The sequence below is a fragment of the Saccopteryx leptura genome, chromosome 7 (genome assembly GCF_036850995.1).
Source record: "Saccopteryx leptura isolate mSacLep1 chromosome 7, mSacLep1_pri_phased_curated, whole genome shotgun sequence".
In the NCBI taxonomy this organism is placed as follows: Eukaryota; Metazoa; Chordata; class Mammalia; order Chiroptera; family Emballonuridae; genus Saccopteryx; species Saccopteryx leptura.
In genome coordinates, this window is record NC_089509.1 from 16185281 (window position 1) to 16199021 (window position 13741).

Below are 13741 nucleotides of genomic sequence, written 5' to 3' on the forward strand. Positions count from 1 at the left end.
TATATTTAGTTAAATCTTAACAATTAGGCCCTGGCTGGTTGGCTCAGCGGTAGACCGTCGGCCTGGCGTGTGGGGGACCCGGGTTCGATTCCCGGCCAGGGCACATAGGAGAAGCGCCCATTTGCTTCTCCACTCCCCCCCCTCCTTCCTCTCTGTCTCTCTCTTCCCCTCCCGCAGCCGGGGCTCCATTGGAGCAAGGATGGCCCGGGCACTGGGGATGGCTCCTTGGCCTCTGCCCCAGGCGCTGGAGTGGCTCTGGTCGCGGCAGAGCGACGCCCCGGAGGGGCAGAGCATCGCCCCCTGGTGGGCAGAGTGTCGCCCCTGGTGGGCATGCCGGGTGGATCCCGGTCGGGCGCATGCGGGAGTCTGTCTGACTGTCTCTCCCCGTTTCCAACTTCAGAAAAAAAAAAAAAAAATCTTAATCGCTTAAAAGAAAATTACAAGTATTCTCACGCATTAACAAGTTAGTGGGGTATTTTCCTATTAAAATTAAAATTAAATAAAAAAAAAAGTAGCCCTGGCCAGTTGGCTCAGTGGTAGAGCGTTGGCCTGGCGTGCAGGAGTCCCGGGTTCGATTCCTGGCCAGGGCACACAGGAGAAGCGCCCATCTGCTTCTCCACACCCCCGCCCTTCCTCTCTGTCTCTCTCTTCCCCTCCCGCAGCTGAGGCTCCATTGGAGCAAAAAGATGGCCCGGGCGCTGGGGATGGCTCCTTGGCCTCTGCCCCAGGAGCTAGAGTGGTTCTGGTCGCGACAGAGCGACACCCCGGTTGGGCAGAGCATCGCCCCCTGGTGGGCGTGCCAGGTGGATCCCGGTCGGGCGCATGCGGGAGTCTGTCTGACTGCCTCCCCGGTTCCAGCTTCAGAAAAAAAAAAAAAAAAAGTAAAAAGGGGCACATTGTCATTCTTACTATGGGTACACATCAGCCTGAACACACATGTCTCTGTTTGCAGGCTATTTATATGGTTGCCTGCTGGGGTTTCCCTACTTTCAGCTTAGTAGGGAGTATTTGTGATCTTTATTACCCCAAATAAATCTGCAAAATGCCTTTCGCTTGAAGCTCTTTATTTTAATTTCAGATAAATAAATCACATTAAGTTCCTGGCCATCATATTAAGATAAGCATGGATCTAAAAATAACAAATATATTTCAAGCCAAATGTTTTCAGATTAAGTAGTGGTACATTTCACCTGGTGATCCCCAAATACTATTGATGTTGAAATATTTTTGGTACTTTGGGAGTATTTCCTGAGGAACATAAACCTATTTAAACTACAAGTAGAATGATTTTCAAACCATCAATAGACCTACTTACAACGTTATTCAACTCAAGCTTCCCTTGGCTGCAGTAAATCCATCTTTAAAGGAGGGATGTTTCACAGTAGAGGGCAATTTTATATCTTTGTAGGTTAACCTAATGCCTCTATCTTATACTGTGGTTTATATACACACTACAAAGAGCTCTAGACCTGAATTTCTCATCGTCCGATGTATTTATACTAAAAGTCTGAAAGGCAGTTCAAGTTCAATCTACTCAATAACCAATTCTTCACCTGCCCTCAGCACACCAGAGCTGCTCCTACTCCAATTAAAACACCACCTTCTTGGGAAAACCTTTGGACATTTGAAAGACAGTCTGCAAAAAAAAAAAAATGTGTTTTAAAGATCAGAGTGTGTTCATTTAAAGAAAATAACAACAAGATTTGGGGTAAAGAAGACAAAATACAACCCACATGACTTTAAGTTGTCTGTTTTATACATTTAGTAGGTTAGGATACAAGTATTATATATGTTCTCTACTGGATTAACATGCCCCTTTAAAAACATAAGGGTGGACAGATGTGAAAAGGAACAGCAAATTATGTATAGAAAGTTCCTGTAGAGTTTCAGTCTGGCATTTTCGATCCCTGTCCAAGCAGTCCTGGTTTCAAACACTAGGCCACTCCTAAGTAGATGAGCTAGCATATCAGACAGGCCACGTAAATAAACGACAATATCGGTCAACCCTACAGTATAAGGTGGAATAAGGACCTGGGCGACCTGGTCTAGTCAATCCAGTTATGCTTTCCAGGCTCAGTTCCACAAGCCTGTCTGTTGGTAAACAAGTCACCTTAAAGACGGTGATGTTATTTCATCGGGGCTTCAGAGAAATGAGAAGATGCCTAAATGCTGCTTTGCTCCCATAAAGCAGCACCATCGGTCTGTAATAAGGAAACCACTCCACCCATAGCCCTCCCCACCACTGCCCAGGGATGACAGAACCATTGAAGCATGTGGCAATACCCAATTTCCAGGGCCCTGATTGATTATGGCTTGTGCTGGGCAGAGGGCATGACTTAGAGGCAAGACTCTGATCTTGGCAGGGGACTGGGCCTGGCTGCATCTCTGCAACAACCCCTGGTGGGTAATTGAGAAGTGACATTGATGGGTTTCCAGGGTGGCCCCTGTGCTTACACTTGCCCACGAAGGTAGCTATGATTTAGAAATCCAGCCCCAGGGTGGAGAGAAAGGGAAGGCACTGTAAAGCCGGCTGGCACTGGCCCCCGCTGACCCCAGCGGAGTGAGACGGGGATGTGGAGCTGGGAAGCCCTGTGCCGTTATTGAGTCAGCATAGCATGAGGCTGTGCTTTCAGAGCTTTGATCCCCACCGCAGACCCTGAGCTCTCCTTTGTCTACCGTACATTCTGTCCCCAGAGAGAGCCTCCTTTTCTCTGGAAGGGGTTTAGAGAACAAATCACAGTTCTTATTTTATGTGGTTTCCATAATTAAGAATTCATGGGGAGCAATTTTACTTGTTGCCAATTAAGATCTCCCAGTGGAAGTCTATGATTACAGTAAAGGCAGCCTGTTTAATACTGGGCATCTCCTGAGTCTACATAAATTAACCCCGTGAGGATAGAGACATGCTCATTTTTAAGATGCCTGGATAATACGATTCTGAGATCCAAGATGCATAGAAGGTAAATCTCCGAGAGGCTCTGGGCTGCCTTTTCTTGGGGCATATGTGCTTTTTCTACTTATCTCTACTTCACAACTGCAAGACAGTTTCTAGATAACTCATTAGCAAAGAATTTTCTTCACCCAGGCCTTGAATAGCATGTAGCCTCTCAGTAAGCGATTTTAAATACCCCTCACATTTTAAGGAAATTAAGATGAGATCTGAAGTGAGCTACAAGCAGTGGTGCCAATTATCTACACCCTCAAAGTACATAACTATAAGACAATTATGGAGTGCCTAAACAAGTATTTGGAATGTAGATCATTGTTTTTCAATGTTCACTCTACTTAGATTGCAACACTTTGAATCATGGTGAGAATCAAAACAAAGTTTTTGCCCATTTTTCTCCCTCTCATTTTTTAGAATAAGAAGCACATATAAGCCACAAAGCAAACGTAGTCAATTTTTTAAGAATTTGGATACATTATTACTTTATCCTTGGAAGGGATAGGTCTGAGGGAATCTTATTCCAACCAGGGATCTGTACGTGCTTTTCAATGAAGTGTGTTCCTCCCCTTGGTTGTGCAGAAGCCATCATTTCTTCTCCCGGGAAGCAGGGGTCAAGTGCTTGGCTAGGGCAAATGTAGCTCATCCTCAGCAGTTCTTTAATTCTTGGAGTTTGGCATTGAGGCTTGGGCTACACCTCCAGAAAAGGGTAGAAAACTTGGGATTGGCATCTCCACCTCCCTACTTCCCCCTTTTAGCAACAACTCAGACTCCTCACAGCCCTACTGCTCTCCCTCTGAGTCACTCATCCCAGGCACAGTGACGGGGGGGTTGGGTCACAAGCCATGTTTATATTGGGCTATCAAATTTGATACATCACTATTTCCCAAAATATGTTTCCTGGAACCTTAGACTAGATGCTTCAAGAAAGATAAGATTGAGTTGTTTTTAAGAGCCAAAATTATATTTTGCATCTTGTATTTGATGTGCATAGCAAATGTTAACAATAACCGGCTCTGAAAAGTTTTGCAATTAAAACAATTTTAAAGCTTGGTTTTCCCTAGTATATTTAAAATTTGACCGAACAATACCTTTATTCTTAAAACATCTAAAACAGTGACCTAAGGTATTACTATTTCTTAGCATGTTCTGGGAAAAATGCTTATGTCAATGCTTTAGGTCACTGGTTCTCAGTGGAGAAAAAAGACAATTCTGACCCCTACTGACCCCTAGGGAACATATGGAAAATGCATACACATTTTTTTTTTTGGTTGTCATAATAAGGGGTTGTTGTTGGCATGTAGTAGATTGAAGCTAGGGATTATGCTAAATATATTACAATGATCAGGACAGCCCCACTCTCAACCTCCATGATAAAGAATGATTTGGCCCCAAATGCCCATAGTGCCTCAGTTGAGAAACCCTAGCTGAAACAGAGCTTGTTCAAATGGGGCTCTGGCAATCTGGTCTCTGCTGGCCGGCAGTCAGCACTCTACATTTACCAGATTTTGTCAATTAATTTTGGTCTTGCAGACTTTATTTATTTACAGGCTATTGATTACACTGTCTCCAATTTAAGCTAGGAAAATCTGAAATGATTACTTTGACATTATCTGGTTGTGTCACAGGCAAATTGTTAGGTATTTCTGTTACAGTAATCATTTCTACTGATTTTCTTAAAGATTCTATAATATATGTATACACAGGTTGATCATGACACAGTATTTAAGTTCTATAAAAAATAAGATTATATATGCCTGTCATGTTACTTTAGACATTATGTTTCATATAATCTCAGTGCTCTGTAATCTTAAATATGAGCTATATTGATATCTCCCTTTTACAGATAAGGACACTCAGTCTCAGATGTCACCTAACAGCCAGTCTGGCAGGCAGGGCAAGAGTCTGAGCCTCCAAACCTCCAGCCGAGTCTTCTTTGCATTTCTATGGCATTATGCTGTTTCTGTTTTTATGCATAATTTCACATATGTGAAATAAGTCATTAACATCATAAATATTCATGAATTTGATTTGTATTTTCTGTTTGTGTTTCTTCTAAGCTCTTAATTTGAGGCTGCAAATGGATCAAGATTCCTATCAACTGCAGAAGAAAGACATTCTCAGTAATTACTTTATTACAATCTTTGTCAGTCACAGATCTATGTATTTAGGCAAATTGGAATAGTAACAAATGATATAAAAATCAAGTGCACAGAGCCTTTTTCATCATAACTTTCCACATTAAAAAATAAATATGCAAAAATTTATTGTATTTTAACATCAACTAGTAAACAAGGTGCCATGGGTGTGTTTCCTTTTCATCGTTAAGCGAGAGATGCAGAACACAATAGACATATCTAGACTTGTACTCAAGTCTTAGACTAAGTTCTAGTTCCAACTCCACCCTCTTATTCGATGAATTTACACGAATTTTCTGTTGGTGTCAAAAGAGACAGTTGAGCTAAATGACTGTTCATCTCTAGACAGCTATCTTTGGACTTCACAAAGTCCTTAGCAATTTGAAAACCCAGAGATAAGTAATAGGTCTATTTCAGTAGAATACTAAACAGGACCCCAAAATAACTAGTTATCTTGAGAGTATGAAATGACTACAACATATATTTGTGTCACAACAACTGGTTATGCTATAAGAAATGACTAAAAACTATTAAAGACAAGTAGCCCCTCTCCATGATAATAAGGAGAGACTTAATTCTTTTACCTAATCTTCTTCCAGTTGTCCAATTCCTTTATCATTCAGCAAGTGTCAATAATAGCGTATATGTCTACCATAATTTTAGATCAATCCTCAAAATTACTCTGGCCATAAATTATTGACCAGTATTAAACTGTTGGAAGAACTAAATATTCAGAATTTGTCCTTTCTTTTAAATTATATATTAGCTCAAGAATAAATGGAAGGCCATCAGTTAGTATCAGGAGCATGACAAGTAGCCCCTCCATGAAAATTGTACCAGCTACAAATCAAAAGAATAATAAAGTCAGAGAAAAAGTTTTATATTAAGTTATGGGAATATTTGTTTAACTTCAGACAATCCAGGTGCGCTTGTGTATATCACATGCTATTCCCATGATCCTCTGTGCATCATAGATTGATTCTACCTGAACTCAAGAAAGCATTTTAAAAATTTAATCACAACCAGAAACAATTTCCCACATTGTTCACTGTCACTCACATATTCTTCACGGAAAACAATCCGGCTACAGTTGCAGTTATGACATTGAAATAGCCATCATAAAAGCTATATTACTTAAAGTCAGTCAAGATCTGTTTGCAAAATATAATCAAGTGTAATTTCATGATTCAATAAATAGTATATAAATCCTCTAGTACTGGTTTTCATTTTCTTTTCAATACTACCCATTTCCATTTTCTCACTGGTAGTTATATTGTCTATTCAAATGTCATTATTGCCCTTTATTGTTATTCAAATGTGGTTTTATTAGATCTTCTGACACTATTTATATCCCTATGCTCCTTCACTGGCAATAATTCCATCTCTGAAGGAAAATGGAAGTGACTGCACACAAAATTCTGAGCTCTTACTTGACGTTAGTTTAATTCTGTGCCTGAAATGGGATTTTAACTTAATCATATTGGGGAAGACTGAGAGGTTTTTATTAGCTACCTTGAGGAAGCAGGAAAATATTCTCTCCGTGCAGGATTTGGTTCAAAGACCCATGAAGCCATTACTCCTTCCCAGTGATGTGTAGAAGACACACTTACTGACCAAATTAAACTCCATTTCTTTTGTCAGGTGGTATTCATCATTTTTGTGTGTTTTTCTTTTGGAAGATAACAAAATATTCAAGTAGTTGAAAGAAAATGCTACAATACAGGTTAAGTAATCTTTTAAATATACTTTCCAGTAGATCTTTGGAAAATATAATTTAAAAGTCACTTAACCATAAATACATTGTTGGTTTTATTAATATATAATACACTAGTTCACAAAAAAAAACAACTATATCAACACCAGCTTATAGCTCTCAAAAACAGATCTAACAAATATTGCATCAAGTTATATAAAAGTAACTGGTGTGCCTGTTAGTGGCAAACAGATTTAAAAATTATATAGTTCTGTTATATCTGACCAGCATTTTTTTATGTCTATTACTATAACCACTCATCTAATCTCTAGTAGGAAATCTAACACAAGAGCAGTATTAATGAAAACATCTGGCTCTTTATCCAAGAAGTAGAGTTCGCAGGGAAGATGGGGAGCATAGCCTGGCACAGAGACCAGTGGTGATGGATTTAGATGAGCTGCGTAAAAGAGCCACAGGGTCAGCCAATATTTACCTGCATCTCTGTGAACAGAGAGAGGGCTCTATTCTGTGCCCCCAGGAGATAAGAAATAAAGGACATTAGGGGCATACTGACCATTGGGAGACAAAGCTAATCACATGAAACAATTCCAATGCAATGTGAGGCATCATGTGAATGAGTACTAGTATATCTATTCCAGACAACAGGAGCTATGGGAATTTAGAAAGAGGAATTCAAATTCCATAGCAGCACCTATGCAAAGCATGACTACATGGACCCTAAAGAGCTAGATAATAATATCACAACCATCCTTAGCCAGTCTCAATTCCCAGGAGGCCCCAGGGAATGAATAACTTGAAAATGTGACTTCTTTGATACTAATCTTTTTCCAATTTACCTGCACAAATATTCTCACACACCTCTCCTTACTGAGAATCAGAGCCCGCCATGGAGAACAAAAGCACTGGAGACTGAAACACTAGCATTGTTTAAACGTTCCCCTTTATACAAAGAAAAGCAGAAATTTCAAGCAGAATGTCCTACCTTTTAATTACTCAAAAACTTAAATAATCTTTAAGCAGGCAAGGATCAGAGAACTTGGGTTCTATTTTCTGAAATATAAGGGTTGCCATATGGCCTTGGACAAATGAATGCACTGACCTTGACCAGTGTCTGTCACAATTTCTACCATCCTTCCAGCTCTGAGCTGGTCTTTGACACAAAGACAACTTTTGGCACTGCTGCATCAATGAAATAAATAACATTCCCTGGGTAGCCTCTGATGATTCTTGTCCCTTTTCAGGACAAGGATTCAGTCATGCTTTTGGCACCACATGGAACAAGAAACCATTCTCCATTTCCCTGCTTCCACAATCAAGACCAAAGCTACCGACGCCATGTAAGTTGAGGACATGGATTTAACTCACCTCCAGAGACTTCTGTGCTTCTCCTCCAGCTGAGTTAGCAAGTGCTCGATGTATTTATTGGAGTCCATGTATTCCTGCATGTACAGACACACAAAGACAAATAAATCTTCATTATGATAGCCACCAGCATTTTAATATAAGCTTTATCTCCATAAGGAAGATTTTTGACAAGGTATCCCTTGGACTCTAGAAGTGGATGTTTTGATGACCTATACACGTAGTTATTTTGGGATGAATATTTCCCCCATAGCCTGTGATCATTCTATAAACAAAGCACTAAAGAGAACTGGAGTTCTACACAGTCAGCATAAAAATGCTCTTATTCACAGAAGAAAATTTAAATTTCATAGTCGTCTACCCAGGGACCTGTGGTCTGTATAAACGTGAGTGAGCCGATGTTGCTGCTGACCTCAGAAAAACAATACAATAGACAATACAAGTCTCGATTACACTGGTTTGACAAGAGTTATTTTATAGCAAAAACACTATTTTTGAACTTCTTAGGGTGCTTTATATATTCACTGCCTACACTGACTGGACATATATTGCTTCCACTGGGGAGGACCTGCCCATCTTCCATCATCTCCGTATGGAAACAAGACAATGCAGTTTGCTTTTGTTCCCCTGGATTCTTAGAGAACAAACCTCTGACCTCAAAGAAAACATGAAGGCAAAGTATATCTTGCTTTTTAGAAATGTATGTAAATTTATGTTCAGAAACCAAACCACATTTTCAAGGAATATTCCTGAAGAATGAGGATATATATTCCTTTGTCATATGAGATTGATTCATAAAAATTCAAAGATTGTTAAATCTGATTTTTAAAAATATGTGATTTCTAAATATGCAATAGTTTCAATTACTAACTGTGGAACAAAACACAATGTATAAAGCTTGATGATTTGTTTTTATCCTGAACCTAACATTTCTTTTCCTTTCTATTTTAAGATATAGCCTGCAAACTGCATCTGTCCAGGTTACAGCTGCTTTAGGTGGGTAGAGTACAATGACTTCAGGGTCAAGGCACCCATCACTCATGAATTTGAGATAAACTCTGATTAATAGTCATACTTTTCTTTCTGAAATACATATTTATTCATTTTGATGAAATGCAACACATAATATATTGCTCCTATAGGAACAGTCACTATAATGGTATGGGGGAAGGCAAGTGAAAGGGACACAGTAAAAACTGACTTGATATAATGGAAACAGTCCTGTTCCACGTTTCTGGACCTAGATCTACCCATGTAGCTTTGAGATGCCCTCTTAACTTTCTACATCATTCCCATTAGACAACAGAGTTATTAAGTCCTTATCCAGATAAAAACTATTATGATTAGAGAACACCATCTTTCTACTGCAGATTATTAACTAAAGAGTTTCATTCTTATTAAATAATACTCATTTTTAGGTTATAAAACAAGACCATTGGGGCCTTGACCAGTTGGCTCAGCTGCAGAGCGTCGGCCGGGCATGTAGAAGTCCCAGGTTTGATTCCCGGTCAGGGCACACAGGAGAGGTGCCCATCTGCTTCTCCACCCATCCCCCTCTCCTTTCTCTCTCTCTCTCTCTCTTCCCCTCCTGCAGCCAAAGCTCCATTGGAGCAAGGTTGGCCCAGGCACTGAGGGTGGTTCCATGGCCTCTGCCTCAGGTGCTAGAATGGCTCCAATTGCAGCGGAGCACCGCCCCAGAGGGGCCAAGCATCGCCCTCTGGTGGGCATGCAGGTACATGCGGGAGTCTGTCTGTCTGCCCCCCCTCCACTTCTCACTTCAGAAAAATACACACACATACACACACACATACACATACACACACACACCAAAAAAAGACTAAAAAAAAAAGACCATTGGGCATGTCAAAGTTCTGTTACTGCAGGAAGTTGTACTAGTCTGTGATTGTGTTATAAGTATCTTGGTCAAATTTTACACATGATTTAGAATACTGAAAATTATCAAAAATATTTTCAAATACATTTCATTTAAAAAAATTTTAAAGGTACTGTTCCCAAGTAGAACAAATACATACATTTCAAAGTCATTCATCCACTTTTCATTCAACTGTTTTTTCCACATCTGTTTGCACTGCACTTGACCTATAAGTTCAGTAAATGGTAACCAAGAGGAAGGAAATTCCTGCCCTCCAGCTGCTTACAATCGGTAAAGAGGGACATGACAAATAACTGAAGAGACTGATTCCAGATTGGTTACATGCTCTGAAGGAAATAACAGGTGACAGGAGAGACTTAAGAAAGACAAGCAGCTCCTTTATATACAGTAGTCAGAAGAAGGCAGAGAAAGTACGAGGGGGGACCTGGAAGAGGAGGAGGCAAGCACACAGGGAAAAGGGGGGGAGGCAAGAGATCACTGGGAGACTAAGGAGACAGCGTATGCAAAGGCCTCCAAATGTGGTATTTCAGGGACAGAAAGAAAGCGGAAGGCTGAGATCAGAGAGCCTGGGTTATGCAGTCCAGAATGAAGTAAGTAGGGGCCAAATCATATGCAAGCTGCGGAATACAGTTTGGATTAAAACCAACTGATTTGTTAATCTGTTTATTCTGCTTAGCTCAGTCAGAGCTTGAAGGTAAAAGGCACAGTGATTACAAATATGATCTTTGGATCATAGAAATTTAGGTTCAAACCATAGTTTGGGTATTTGCTAGCTACGTTCCCTCAGACAAGTTATTTCATCGCTCTAAGCCTTATTTCCTTCATCTTCAGAGGGATAAATAATACTTAATTTATTAGAGGTGTTGTAAGGATGAAATAAAATAGCCTAAGTAAGCATATATCATAGTATCTGCTAAGCAGTGAGCATAACCTTTTTCATAATATATCACACACGAAAGATTAACAGTAATAATAGTTTTTCAACCATTAAATATATATAGGTGGATTCTGGTTTAATAGCTATTTCAAACACCAATACTGGCAGTTTCCATTTAAAGTAGCTTCACCCGTTTCCCCATAAATTAACTATAGTGACAAGCCTCAAACCACATAACAATAGGAAATAAGAATTATGAATTTTCCATCTTTTTATCTTTTTTTTTTTTTTTTTGTAACACTGCTACTTCTAAAAGCCAAAGTAATTTAGTTGGGTATTTAATTGGGTATTTTCTATACCTCACCAACCTCTCTGCAAACTAACTCTCTCTTGCTCTCTCTCTCTCTCTCTCTCTCTCTCTCTCTCTCCTGCCCCTCCTCTTCCCTCTTTCTCCCATTCCCTCTTTCCTTCCAAATAAAATTGAGAAAAAAAATATGATGCTTCTACATGCTTTTGGTTAAATGAAGTCATTTTTTCCCCACCCAGAGAACTTCAGCAGTGCTCTCATTCATTTATCATTTGGCCCCTGATTTAGAGAATTTTGTTAACTAATGAGAAATCTCTACCATTCTGCAAGAACGAAATATGATTTTATTCTACTGGGAACCACTTCTGTCCATCGTTTGGAGATTACTCCAGGAAACAACGGCGGGTGATGGAGAGGTGCAGAAGCGCAGTCACGCAAGCGCAGTGCCGTAGCGATCACACCGGTAGCAAGGACTTGGTGGGAAACACAGCACTGACGTTATTTATTAGACAGGGGCTCCAATATTCCAAAGTAGCAAAGGCACAGGCAGGACAAAAGGAAGTGGCCAGATTCCATCTCAGTGTGACAGGACTCCAACTAGCCTGAAAGACACTGGATACTGTGCTAGCTGAGGCACAAGATTTCTACAGATGCAGAGGGACAGAAAATGGAAGTTACACTCTCTGTTGGTGATCTGAAAGTCTGGATGGGTCATTTCAGAATGAGTAAACTGAAGACCTACAACATGGTCCCCATGACAACACACTGGAGCACAAGAGAAAGAGAACATCTCCCTCAGTCACTGGAGAGGGCACCACTCTGAAAATGAGCTACGAGACAAACATGAAAGCATTTAGACAGAGCCCTACCCTGCTCAGGAGTATCCGAGAGACCTGGCCTCTCTGAAATGTGCAGAGCAGCTTAACAGACAGTGAGATAAAAAGACAGCAGAATTAAATTTAACAAAACAACAGGGTAAGCCAAAAAGATAATGAAATAAGAAAGTGAGTATGCTAAGAATTTCAAAAAAATATAAACTGCAATAGCAGAATTGACAACTGTCAATCCCAACATTGGGATTTCACTGTGGGATGACTTCACCCAGCATGAAATGGTGCTTCAGAGAACAGTGAACAGTGATTTGATATGTTGGCTGTAAACTTGTCACTGATGAAGACTACTGTTCAGTATCATCCAGAAACTAATCACATTCCCCAACCCAGGCCAGGTACTTCAAAACCCACTAACCCTTCTGCCTTTTCTATGGTATGATTCAGTTAATATATGCATAATTCAGTTAATGAAAACTAAAACTGTCCCAGAAGAAAAACAAGCAACTATGTCCCCATTTTCCTTGGCATCTCTGTTCAGTCTCTATAACACATTATGTACGGAAACTGTCAGTTCACCAAGCCTTGCAGTGCCCGCACGCACTTCCCATGTCACTCACCCTATGACCCTACTTGTTACCCTGATGGACATTCTACCCTATTCGTTTTCGTTAGGACAAAATCTATATTAGGTATAGTAGAACTGGCAGTAAGAACACCGACACAGTCCTGTGGAAGACAAGCAATCTAAGTAAGGTAAGTAAAGGATGAAGATGAAAATGAATAGAGACATGATGGATATTAGGTCAGAAAATGTAGCTTTGACTAACAATTACAGTTTTTGAGTATTTGACAAGATTTGGTATATAAGCAATAATCAAAAGGCTAATTAAAGCAACATTTCTGAATGGAAGAGAGAGAGGAAAAAAGACTTGATTTGCATACTAAAGGGGCTAAGCACATTCCAGGTAGAGTTTCTGGAAAACTATCCATATGTCCACTTTAAGAGCTAAAAAATAATCATGGGGAAAAATATGCCAAGTCTCCCAACAGACAAAGGTATTTCCTTAAGGAGCTGAAAGAGGCTGCTGGCTCCAGAGCTTCCAGCCACCCCGGACGTCCACTGAAATGAGGCAGAAGCAGACCTTTGGGTCTTAACTCAGAACTCTCCCTAACCACGTAGCCGCTCTATAACAATGCAACAGAAAGTCATTCTCAAGTGTTCCTAAATTCAGAATTTAAAGCATCTACTTTAACGAAAAACTAAATTATATATGTATATGTGCATATATTTTAAACTCAAAGGTATATGTATACGCATCTATATGTCAAATACCCAAGAGATGAATAAAATACATGCCAGATATGTATATGTGTATGTGTGTGTGTGTGTTTATGTACACACGATATGCCTGAGTGAGGAGTTTAAAATATATGAAAATCACAATATAAAAGACTCAAAAGAATTTAAGCAAATTTTGTTTAAAAATGTAAATATGGTAATAAAATTAAACAAACATAAAAACCCCGAAAGAAAGATGTAGAACATCCATTCTGTGTCTCTGGTGGGCAGAGGAAGGGGACGAGAGAAGGAAGCAGGAGGACGCAAAAGGCTATTTGTGCACAGGGACAAAAATTATTTTCCATGTTTGACTTGATAATCAAAGAGTTTAAG

General features: G+C 39.9%; 1 protein-coding gene across 1 annotated transcript in view; it reads right to left on the reverse strand.

The window, feature by feature from the left end:
- Positions 1–13741, reverse strand: part of NCKAP5 (NCK associated protein 5) — a 1041554-nt gene that overhangs the window by 706504 nt on the left and 321309 nt on the right. Inside the window, exon 3 of the mRNA XM_066346570.1 lies at positions 8162–8235. Within this exon, the coding sequence (XP_066202667.1) occupies positions 8162–8235 (74 nt within the window). The remainder of the gene's footprint in view (positions 1–8161; positions 8236–13741) is intronic.